The 12,885-nt window shown below is 30.3% G+C and overlaps 1 protein-coding gene across 1 annotated transcript; it reads left to right on the top strand.

Annotated features, from left to right (window-relative positions):
• Nucleotides 1–6,037: 6,037 nt before the first annotated feature.
• On the top strand, nt 6,038–7,848 carry Bm9238 (actin 2, putative; the record flags this gene model as incomplete). The annotated part of the gene is made up of 6 exons (XM_001898398.2): nt 6,038–6,163; nt 6,298–6,676; nt 6,855–7,141; nt 7,209–7,361; nt 7,495–7,614; nt 7,783–7,848. The coding sequence occupies 6 exons, from the start codon at nt 6,038–6,040 to the stop codon at nt 7,846–7,848; spliced, it is 1,131 nt and encodes a 376-aa protein (XP_001898433.1).
• Nucleotides 7,849–12,885: the final 5,037 nt, after the last annotated feature.

The following is a 12,885-nucleotide window of genomic DNA, read 5'->3' as shown; positions in this document are numbered from 1 at the left end:
CATATTTTCGAGTGCCATAAACAGTTGTAAATAAATAACTGGTTCCAAATTTAGTGTTTGAATTAAATTTGTTTACTAATCAAATGTTTATAATATTTATTGCTTAAGCAGTAAGCCATTGTAGTTACATCAAAAAGTTATTTAGTGTTTTTTCGGTGGCCTATGCTTTTAAGAAAGGAGTTTTGTATTAGATATATAAAAATTTTATGTATCTGATATAGTTTAATTTTACTTTACGTATATGCACTACTATCGATAGACTAAATCACTTCTGCGGTATTGTGAGATGAAAGTGAGGTAAGGCCTACTTAACCTGTTATAGGAAAGTTACTGGTACCATAACCTGCGTTAGCTGTCAGACTTGCAATTTGTTAGGTAGAGTTGTATCATGTGGGGATTTTATTCTAATAGGTCTCTTTCATTTTTTCTCTAGCAGTTCACAAAATTTGGTCTCGAAATATTAAAAGACATGGTTCTAAAAATATTAACAGTTTTAACAGTTAACCCTTACGTTTATTTTATTTGCATGAATCTGATGACATTCGCAGATTTTTGTGGAATTGTTTCAGTATAAATTTGTTCCATTAAGACGCAAACACTGTGGATAGTAAGTGAACTGAAATGTTGAATTTATTGTAAAGAATGGATTTTATATATTGCACCATATTGCATAGAATCATGTCGCATTACTTTTGTTTTCAATTATTACATTCATTTGAGTTTTCTTGTAGTTCATTCAAATTAATGTTTTAGTTGCCGTGTCCAATATCCTCCTTTTTCATTTTAATGGTCATAGGTGACGGTGGTTTGCTTTTAGTAAATATTTTCAGGAAGGGAGTGTTATTAAGTATAATGTTTTTATTTCAAGAAGTACGCCAAGTTTTTACAAGCAGACAATGGTGTTAGTTGAACTGAGGGCTTAGTTTTGTTTGCACTAATCTACTTTTTCGTTTGTATTGAGAACTGATGGAAATTTGAAAAGAGAGAGAATGTGTTCTTGAATATGTAAATTAGATAAAATCAAATGGCGGTGATTTATTTGGTGTACTTTGTTGTACTTTGTTCTTTTTTTATTCCATATATATCCGTCTTGCTATGCATTTTTGTGCAGGTTTTTGTCATGCTCATCAGCTGAGTTCGTACATCTCGGCTTGTCTTTTGCCCTTTTCCTTTCAAGCAAATCGTAAAATAAGATTGAAAATATTATTTTTTAGGAAAGCGCAGAATATTCTAGCGAGATCTTTGATAGAAACCAGTGCTTTTTAGGTGATCGCTGGTTTCTGTGCTTTAGTTCAACTTTTTTTAGCCGATTGGAAATTTGTTGTTCACCTTATGCATATATTAAGTTCTGAGCGAATAGCAAGGGCAATGGGTTTCAGCAAAGAAGAGTTTAATTTATGTTATCAATTTATATCTGGTGGAAGCATTATGCGCACTATCCTATATTTCTTCACTGTAAACCGATTTGCTCAAAATGTTTTTTTTTTTTTCTGTGTGTGTTTTTATGGTATATTTCCGCAAATTTTGCAATTATGTGAAGATTCTTTCTTCTGTAGCTATGGCAATTGATTCTGCTTAAGGAATCATTCAATTAATATCTTTTCAATTTGCTTATTATATAGCTTATATTTGTCGTTGTCGTTAGTTACATGAATGTCATAAAAGTTTTCACATGTTGTGTTTATATGAGTGAGGTACCAAGGAGTCTTTACACTTCACACTGCTCACTGAAATTATGCAAGCTAATGTTTCAAATCACTGAAGACATTTAAAGTTTAGGGCTGTGGTATCTGTGTTACATGGTATCTACTCATTTTATAGTTTCAAAAGTGCGTTATTTTAGACGGATGCTAAGAAGCCTTTTAAAGATAATCTTTGGGCAGCCTATATTCAGTGGCCTGTTTCCACTACTTTGATTTGATGGATGAAGTAAGAGAAGGGAATAAAAGTGTCCATAGAGCGTGTGGGCAAAGTTAGAACTTTGGTGGTGAAGGTTTGAGTTATATAATGACCGAAAAGGTGAAACGTGAACGTAGCCTTCTTCGTTATTCTGCTACACACATAAATGAGCCAAAAATCAGTGGCCAAAGCTTCCCAATGACATTGCTGAGAGTATACGCAAAGTTTGACATCACAATCACGTGGAATCCACCGTCACTTTGTCCATACGCTTTGTAGACATCTGCTTTCCTTCTGCAATCCAGAATTAAAGTAGTCCAGTAAAAACAGGCCTATTCGGACGTTACCTTTAAAAAGCGTCCGTCGAAAACATGCGCGTGAAGTTATCAAGTGAGTGGATATTATCGTACGTCACGTGAAATTGACTTCCGATGATTGAAAGTGTTGTGCGTTGTTTATGTCTGTAACACACTGGGAAATGGACGATGCTATCAGTGAAACATTTTATAAAATAATGCAATCTGATTTCAAAGTGTCCATCCAGTTTAACTTCTAGAGTAAATTAGACAGAGAAGTCTACTATTTTCATTTGAACACTACATCAGGGATTATTTGCACGAAAGCATTTCGAGTTTTGAAATTTATATATTTTTTAAAAACAGTAGAAATCGTTACTATGAGAATATTATCAAAAATCAAGAAATTTTTTTTTTGAATTTCTTAGCAGAAATCTTTATTTTTGTTTCGCAGACTAAGTATTAGAAATGTTTGAATTAATGTGTACCTTTGTCTAAATTTAAATTCTCTCTTCTTTCTTTGCGTATATGTTTCTGTGTATGTATGTATGTATGTGTGTGTGTATGGATGTATGTATGTATGTGTGTGTGTGTGTGTGTGTGAGTGTATGTCGAACTATAAGTGAAATGTGTGACTGATTATCTTAGCAACAAATGCTGGTGTTCTTTACGATGGCTAGTTGCAATTCCAAGAATTGAAGGGAGCAAACGAAGCAAGAGAGTGTTGTAAGAGCGGAGAGAGCTACAGAAGCATAAATAATTTTCTTTTTTTTTTTTTTGAAATTCTTAAAAGATTGTGTTTATCTGTCTGTTTGCTTGTCACTCTGTCGATACTATGTGGAAGAGTAATGTTAAGCTTAACTTCATTGTTGTTCTTAACTTTTACAACAAAACATCTCTTTGCTCGAGAGATTCAAACTCTTCCATCTCAAATCATATTCCATCTACATTTTCATTTCAATAAATAGTAAACTAAGCTAACTTCACTTTCTCTAACCATTCACTCTACAACAAAGAGATCCATCCGGAAAGCTCATCAAAATTTTACTTCAGCAAATGCAATCGCTAATTTATACACTATCAAAAATACAAAGAATTTAAAGGCTATTTATAATAATTGTAATTAATAATAATAATAATAATAATAATAATAATAATAATTAGTAGTAATAATTAGTAGTAATAATAGCAATAATAATAATAAATATAGTAATGATAAATAATAATAATAATAATAATAATAAATATAGTAGTGTTAAACAATAATAATAATAGAGTTTTTAAATGATCACACATCTGCTCACTAATCAATCCAATCAATCGATTAAAATCTAAGACAGTTTAAGAATGCTTATGCTCACGGTTTGGTACTGTAACGTTCTAGAAATTTAAGTCTGGAAGAGCAATTTAGTATTATAAAATCAAACCAAATTTGTTGTGCCATCTTTCCATTTAATATCGTTTAAGGAGGGAAAAGTTTCCAGCACATTAAATCTTTCAAAAAAAAAAAACGGTAAAACTAGGCAATATTTTCTTTCACTTTTTTATAACAATGATAATAATAATGGCAATAATTATCAATGGTTTATGATGCGCTTCTATCAATTTTACTAAATCTAAGAAATGAAAGTAACGTGGTTTACGTGTACAAAGTAAAGTTGTAAGAAGAGAAAAAAATTGCACACAATCTCTGTACTTATTTGTAGAATTTATGATGATTTTCATGAATTTGATTATTTTGCATAACACATTCAGGTAATGATGAAAAGGTAAAATTAATGAAATGCAAATATCACTCACAAATAATTTGCTGAAAGTATTTGATAATTAAATTGAAGCAAAAGTGCAAACAGTTAGTGTTATTTTCATGGATAATATTATTTCAAATGTGTAATTACTAGGACATATTTTGAATTTATTAAAGTACTTTTTTTTTTTTTTTTCATTATTGGCTGAAAGTCTGAACTTTGAATATTTATTCAACTAAAATGTATATTTTTAATGAAAATTAAAGTAAATATTGTTGAGCAGTTGCGTAATATTACATGTATTCAAAACATTACACATTAATGATTAAACTTTTGCGCAATTAATTTATATTTTTGATACAAATATGAAATAGTATAAAGTATAAGCTAGATAAATTTAAGTTGAAAATATTTTTCAGTAATTACAAGTATTAAAATTCACAAAATGATTTTTGAATAAAATACAAATGTGAAATTAATTTAGGCGCTGTTATTTCTTACAATCTATCAACAGATGTTGTTCACTTTTCGACAAGATCTCTCATCAACTTATTACTTAAGAATTCACTGAGAGATCGGAAAGGAAATAGTAGTGAAGAAAATGTTAAGATTGGTTAGTCTCTTGTACCTGTTATATATTCCCTCTTCCTTCTCTCTTATGCATAATTTTTAAAAGTTACTTCGTTACTGCTACACTCTCTGTATTCCTTTTGCTGTTAGCGCGTGGCGCATATCTCCACATTCTATCATCTCATACCACCTCCATCCAATGTTCCTTGCGCAGCTCTCAATTCATTCTAACTCATTCATTTCAATCATCTCCAACAAATCTGAATATACTGTTCAACTATTTAAATGCATTTACAACAGACAGACACAACATACACATACACACAGACAAGTACACACACACACACACACAGACAGACACAATGATGATCTGTAAAGCCTGTATAAAAGAAGTTAGCTGTTGATCCGTGGCATTCCGTTTAAGTGTTGCGATAGAATTTAGCGATTATCCATAGAGTCATTTCTGAACATTTGCCACAACAATTAGTTTATTATTTGATAGTTTAACTACATTTCATTTAAACCAAATAGCTAAACACTATATTATCAATTGCGCACCAACAAAGCGCAATTCAATTCTCTCTCATTTATCCATCATCAATTTTCATATTTTTTTCTCAATTATTAAATTATTCAAATAAATTCATAAATAATTCATTAAATGAGCATTTAAAAAGTTCGATCTTTTTGACTTTAATCTTTTATTGAAATTACCTTTGATTATATCTATCTGTCATATTTATCATTTAACTTGTTAAATTTTATTGATGTGAATTTTCAAATTCTAACTTAGTTTTAGTTATTTGTCGTTATTTCTCATATTTAGCTTATGATAAAATGATAAGATATATTACTGCAACATTTATCATTGCTGTCTGTAAAATAGTATATCATTTCGGCGGGATGACGAGGCGAAAGAAGTATAAGAGATGAAACTGTTGTAATCTCAACTGTTGTTTCTTTTACAAATTCATTTGTGATTTATGAATTTCAAATTCTTGTCCATATAGTGTACCATTTATTTCTTTCAGCTTTTTTTTTTTGTCTCACTTTTAGCTAAAATGTTTGCATAGTGTAAGCAATTGAGCAAGTTAATAGTGTAAGCATCGATGTGTAAAAATTAGAATGCACAAAAAAAAAGAAGGAAAAAATTTGGACTACTCGAGAGTCGTAACATTTTTTTTTTTTTCAACACTAAATCCATTCAAAGACAGGTGAGAGTGTGTTGTAATTTTACCCGCACGATTGGACTAACGAAATTAATGTGAGGATATGTCTATAAAATGAAATGAGAGTCAATTCATTTGCTAAATTCTCCTTTCCTTACAACTATTACTTCTTTTTATTTTAGTATTATACTATCATTTCATTTCATTTCATTGAAAATTCCTCCTCCTCAAAATGTTTTATGTTATACATTAGATAGAAATATTTTAGATAATTTGTTTTTCTTCTTTTAATATCTAAAGTTGTGACTAATTTTAAGCAGAGCTTTTGTTCTCGTTCAAATAAGCTGAAACAAAAATGTGCGACGAGGAAGTAGCAGCATTAGTAGTAGATAATGGATCCGGTATGTGCAAAGCCGGATTTGCTGGTGATGATGCACCTCGAGCTGTATTCCCATCAATAGTTGGACGACCAAGGCATCAAGTAAGCTTCTCAGTTCTGCTTGTATATCTAATTGAATTAGAAAATATTGTCCTTCTCAAAGGTATATTCAATCTGAAAACTATAAATTAATTTTAAAAACGACTTTTGCGCATCGATAAAAAAGAGTTTTGCAGGGTGTCATGGTCGGTATGGGTCAAAAGGATTCATATGTAGGCGATGAGGCTCAGTCGAAGAGAGGTATTCTAACACTAAAATATCCAATTGAGCATGGCATTGTCACAAACTGGGATGACATGGAGAAGATCTGGCATCATACTTTCTACAACGAACTTCGAGTTGCTCCCGAGGAACATCCAGTACTGCTTACCGAAGCGCCGTTGAACCCAAAGGCAAACAGAGAAAAGATGACCCAAATTATGTTCGAGACATTCAATACTCCGGCTATGTACGTTGCCATCCAAGCTGTTCTGTCGTTGTACGCATCCGGTCGTACCACTGGTATTGTGCTTGATTCCGGAGATGGTGTTACTCACACGGTACCAATTTACGAAGGTATCTTTAAATCGAATCAATCTTTACACTTTTCAATAATCATTTATTTGATTCAGAATATGAACATTTAAATGAGAAGAATCAAACTATGTCTTTTTTATTATATCAATTAAGTTTAATTTTCGTGACAACTCATTTCAAACTTTGGGATAAATTAATTGCACCTTCGTTATTTCAGGTTACGCATTGCCACACGCAATTTTACGTTTGGACCTGGCTGGACGGGACTTGACAGATTACCTAATGAAGATCCTCACTGAACGTGGTTACTCGTTTACGACTACGGCTGAACGAGAAATTGTGCGTGACATTAAAGAGAAGCTATGCTACGTGGCCTTAGATTTCGAACAGGAAATGGCAACTGCTGCATCGTCATCATCTCTCGAGAAATCTTATGAATTGCCTGATGGTCAAGTGATTACCGTTGGCAACGAAAGATTCCGATGCCCAGAAGCTCTATTTCAGGTTAGCTGGACCTTTTTGTGGGGAAAGTTAATATTAAGTGTTTCTTTACTAAATGAAATTCTTTTAGCCATCTTTCCTGGGTATGGAATCTGCTGGTATTCATGAAACAACATACAACAGTATTATGAAGTGTGATATTGATATTCGAAAAGATCTCTACGCAAACAACGTTTTGTCTGGTGGTTCGACAATGTACCCAGGTATTGCAGATAGGATGCAGGTTGGTTTTTCCATTAGCTAAAAAAAATTTGGTTTTCAGATAATGTTTGAATCAAAGTATTGTATGCCTTAACGTTCGGATGTGAATGTGAAACTTTTTTATTTTACTTAAAAATATTCGTGCAAATTTCCAGAAAGAAATCACAGCTCTGGCACCAAGCACAATGAAAATTAAAATTATTGCACCACCAGAACGCAAATATTCCGTATGGATTGGTGGTTCTATCTTGGCTTCTCTATCCACCTTCCAACAGGTAAATCTAATTCTTAGCATTTCCTTTTTTCACTAATAAGTTAGGAATAAATTCGAATCAATGTAAAAATAAGAGAGAGAAGCTTCAGCTAATAAAAGCACTATCAAGTGAGAATAATTGATAATGATAATATATATATCAGTGAATCAATTTTAAATAAATTTGCAGATGTGGATCTCGAAGCAAGAATATGATGAATCTGGCCCATCAATTGTGCATCGTAAATGCTTCTAAAAAACTATAATCAAAAATTTGTTCGCAAGGGAGCAACTCAATATGATGAGTTGCGTATATTCTGCGTTCACGCTAGCTGGGCGACGTGTTCGCATTTTAACCTTACGCAGAACATGTTTTTAAACTGTAATATCAATTTCCACTCCCTACTTCATTTCTTTTACTACCAAAAATTTGCAAAAACTAGTTATTTTGTCAACACTGTGTCACACGAAATTTTCAATCGCCTGCATATGAACTGAGTAAATGAATGAATTTATGTGCTGTTTCTGGTCGTTAAACATACTTCTTCTTGTTGAAATAAATCAATTTCTTGGCTTATTTGATAATACAAAAAAAAAAAAAAAACTTTAGTAAAGATTTTTGTGGCTTTTTTTTTAGCATTTGAAATAAAGATTATTTATTATGTGTAGTCATTCATATTTCCCATCCTGTATAATAATCACTGTCCACTGCGGTGATAAGACGAATCAGAATTTTTGCTTTGTGATAGTCGATGAAATGACTCGTTTCCTTCAAATAAAGTTTACGAAAGTTATCAACTATAATTTTTTGTAAGATTATGCTACGATGTTTCTTATTAAAGAAGGAACATTTTTTCAGATTTCTCATCCTCTTTTACTTCGTAATCAGAAATTCCAAACTGAACTGATAGGATAATTTCTAGACATCTGCGCCAAAAAGATAGAGGTATATAATCTGTTATCTTAACTTTTCTAGATAGACATTTGACTAGCTAGATAACAGATAAATCTTCTCTAATGGGTAATTAATTTATTTGTATAGTATTTCAGCACAAATTACAGCAGACTTTATGGTCAGAAACAGATTGTGTAAAATAAGACTAAAGCTAATATCACTCTCTCATTTTCATTCAGTACATTCTCTCAAATGATACTAATAATATTTGTTGTAAAATGGCGGTTGTTGTCGTTGTTGACGTGAGCAGTGATGTATACGAGAAGAATATTAGCTTTCATCCTTATATTCAAATGATTCTTCCTTTCTTTTTATGTTTTTCTAAATCGAACATAAATCTAAAATTTACATTTTAAAACAGTCAACGATAAAGAAAATTACTCGAAATTCTTTTTCAAATCATAATACTGAACACCGCTGAAATATTAAAAGTATCTTTGTATAAAAACTATTGCATCTTCCATCGTATTTAAATCCCCAATAACTCTCTTCAAATCATCTTGCTTGCAACAGCAACTGATAAGCTGATGGAAAATTTTTTTTAAAAGAACTAGTGAAAAACAAACTATTTAAGAAATTTTGATATAAGTGTGAAAATTTGCTTTTCAGTCAAAATTTTAGGGATCATAGGAGGATCAATCATTATAACCTTGTTGACTAAAATTGCAAGCGGCACAAAATTTAAAGTGTATTACAAAGGCTAAAATAATGATGATCAATAATAATAATACTTAGAACAAAAATATCTTCTTGCCGACTTTTCTTTTTTTTTTTTAAAAAAAAAAGGAGAAAAAAGATAAACTATTCGTATGGAAAAAGAATTCCGAAATGTCTAATATTTTTGAATAAATTACAAAGAAATGATAACAACATATCAACATTTAATCTTCTTAATTCTTCAATAAATCATTGATGTCTAACACGCAATTCGCTGTATTAAAAGTATTGAATTTCCGATGGATAACAAAGCAACCAAAGATGAAATTGAAAGTATAATAGAGTAATACTTATCAGTTATTACCATAGCAAAAACTTTTCAAGAAGCGATTATTTGAAGAATTTATATTTTCATCTATCTTATCATTTTCCTGGAATGCTGCAAATTCAATTTCAATAGTACAATCATTAATTAAAACTTTTACAAACTGATGCTACAGAGTAATCTACAACAATCGTGATGCTTCTAAAACTTAAGATTTTGAAAAATAATTGCAATTGGTAATTGCTATAAAGATTTTATAAATCAATTATTTGAGGAATTACAAGAAATATTAAATATTTTGTTTTAATATGGACAAAAAGAAAAAAGAAAATTCTTACAGTTTTAATAGAAAAATTTTATTAGAATCACTAAAGTTTTAATGTTGTCATATAATTAATGATTGATATATAGGATTCATAGAAAAATCAAAGTTTTTGAAGGAGAATCTGAGATGATCCTTGAGAAAATATTCCAACATAAGATTGGTTTGCAAGAGTGGACAATCAAAATAATATTTTGAAACAGATGACGAAAATTAAGGACATGATAGAATTAATTTTTAATTGCTTGTGCGATATTTTCAAATTGTGTTTTTCATTTATTTTAAACAACAAAAAATCCCGCGCAAATGCTGAAAAAACAATTTTTGCTTGATTTTCGATGAAAACTTTCATTATGTTATCTCTACAAAGGATACAACTTTGAATTATTGAGAAAGATTTTTCAACTTTTCTTCAACTCATCGACTTCAGATTCCTAATGCGGTAAAAACTTAAAATTTTAATTTCTTATTAATGAGTAGAAATCAGAAAAAAAAAAGACTTAATTGACTAATATTGGACTATGGCATATTGTTTGTAATGACTTGAAGTCATTAAATGCTCTCATATCACCAAGAAAAGAAATTTATTCCTTCAGAAGTATAAATTAGTTAAAAGATATGCAAATGACAAAAGAAGTAAAATCGGTGTAATTCGAAAATTTTTCGGATATAAAAATGGCTGAATGAATATTAAGATGATATTGTGCCAAATTATATTTTAAACTGTATGCAATTTTTATTTCATTTAAAAATTAATTGTGACATATTATTAAGAATGCTTCATTTATTTTATCTTTTATCTTTAGCTATCATTTCTTTACATTATCGGTGTCTTTAACAATTCCAGCTTTTTTTTTTTTTTTTTGGCTCAAAAATAAAAAATTTAAATTATACGTCACATACCATTACAAGGTAAAAATAAAACAACAAAAAATACAATTTGTTTGTCGTGGAATATATTGACTGCCAGATATTTTACTTTGCCTCAAACTTGGGTAGTTAAAACCAACAAATCAATATAATAACAATGCGTAACGAAAAGTATAATAAGATGATATCAAAAACTACCCCAAAGTGTAGAATGAATAACTGTAATGGAGGACGGTTGTTTAGAACTGAACTGATCAGATATCCGGTAGGGGACATTTAACTGATGTGAGACAAAGATTGCTAACAAAGGGTTTTTGTTGTATGAGAAAAAGGAATTAGCATAATGGCTTAAATGATCTAATGATCTACACATAGATCAGTTACAAATGTGAAATTATTTGGACAATGACATCTATCAAAGGTATTAGAATTTGAATGCAATTTAAATGGATCGTTTTTTGCGACATTGTTGATGAAATTAGGATAATAAGAATTTTGAAAGCGAATGGTAATTTTTAAAAGTTAGAATAATTTTTAAACTTTTTGCCATGAAATATTTTGATAAAATTATCAATTAAATTAAACAATACCAGACAACCCATAAAAATAGCAAATTTACTAATTCATAATATAATTTTTTTTTTTCATGTTATTTTTACTATTACAGTTTAAATTTAAAAAGTGAGGAAGTTTTTGACTTAATTATATAACAAAATTAACTTTATAAGGTAGTACTATTTCTCTCTTCCAATCATTATTCTGTTATCAGAATAATAAAGCATTAAATGTATTCCATGGAAATTAAAAATTTTAAGCAACAAAAAGAAAAGCTATATTAAATAATACAAACAAACAAAAAAAATAGCAATACGCTATGATCATTTCAATTATTCCTAAAAATAAAACAAAAGAGAAAAATCAGTCAGATTTGGGATTATTTTCAGATTTTTCTTCACAAACAAAAAAATGAGAAAGATTGTTGAAAAGCACAGAGACAGTTGTTGTTATTGTTGTTGTTATTATCGTTATTATTGTTATTGTTGTATGGTTTGTTTGTTGCTATTACTGTCACTGTTTTTATCTTCCAGTCTATATCTCATTGTTATTGTTTTCAAAATAATTCTTAAACAATTCCATCATTCTTTTTCATTTCTTCTGCACAAGCAAAATTATCTTTCTTTGTAGCAATATCTAACTGCCTGGGTATCTCTTTACTTGTCTATTGTTTTATCAATCTATCTATCTAATCATTCCTCTATCAATTCATACCTTTCTTTTATCATTTCTCTCTATCCATCCATCCATCAGTCTACTGCTATCTGAATGAATGTTAAGGAGAGGTAGGTGGGTGTATTAGTTGGTTAAGCTTTTCACGCGAATTCCTCTCTCTTCCCAGTAACATCTACTCTCGAATTCTCAGGAAAAGGACTCATTCGATCCCTCCCCCTCAAGCAATCGCTGAAAAAGTTGCTTGGCTAGAAGCAAGCGATGCCCTTGGTGGCATTATATAAGTCTTAGATATATCTCAGTTCACTGATAGCCCTCACTCACTTCAAGACGACTACCTTACCTTCATGCTTATTATGTTACACTTTCTGTTGCTATCTTCACTTTTTGCAGTTTGTGATGCTTTTTAGAAGTTGAAGAGACTAATCTAAGATTAATTCATTCTTAAATAAGTGAGGTTTAGGAATGACAGGAAATGATACATTTCAAATAAACTAAGTTTCATTACCATAGCTTTTCTATATAATTTATCCAATTTTAATTAGAAAAATTAGGTGAAATAAATGGTAAGATAGAAGTTTTCCATTGTTTTAAAAATTTGATTTTTAAAACAGTGGAAAACTAAGTTACTTTCTTTTTCCAAGTTTTAGGAAAAACAAAAACTTCAAAAGTTTGTAGTCTCGAAAATTTTTAACCAGCTTACAAAAGCGAAAAGCTATGAAATCAAAGTCATATATGGCTTACTAGTATATTGTTTGTTATTTAAGTTATATTTATGGATAAATGAAACGGACTAATAGCTAACGCTGATTTTAAGGACGTACCAATAACATTAGGAAAGTTTGTAGGTTAACCCACCCACCAGTATCAGTTTTAAAAACTATAAATAATGTGCGACGAGGAAGTAGCAGCATTAGTAGTAGATAATGGATCCGGT

The sequence above is a fragment of the Brugia malayi genome (assembly GCF_000002995.4).
Source record: "Brugia malayi strain FR3 genome assembly, contig: Bm_v4_ChrX_scaffold_001, whole genome shotgun sequence".
Classification (NCBI taxonomy): Eukaryota; Metazoa; Nematoda; class Chromadorea; order Rhabditida; family Onchocercidae; genus Brugia; species Brugia malayi.
Note: the sequence above shows the minus strand (reverse complement) of the source record. Positions and strands in the feature narration are given on the sequence as shown.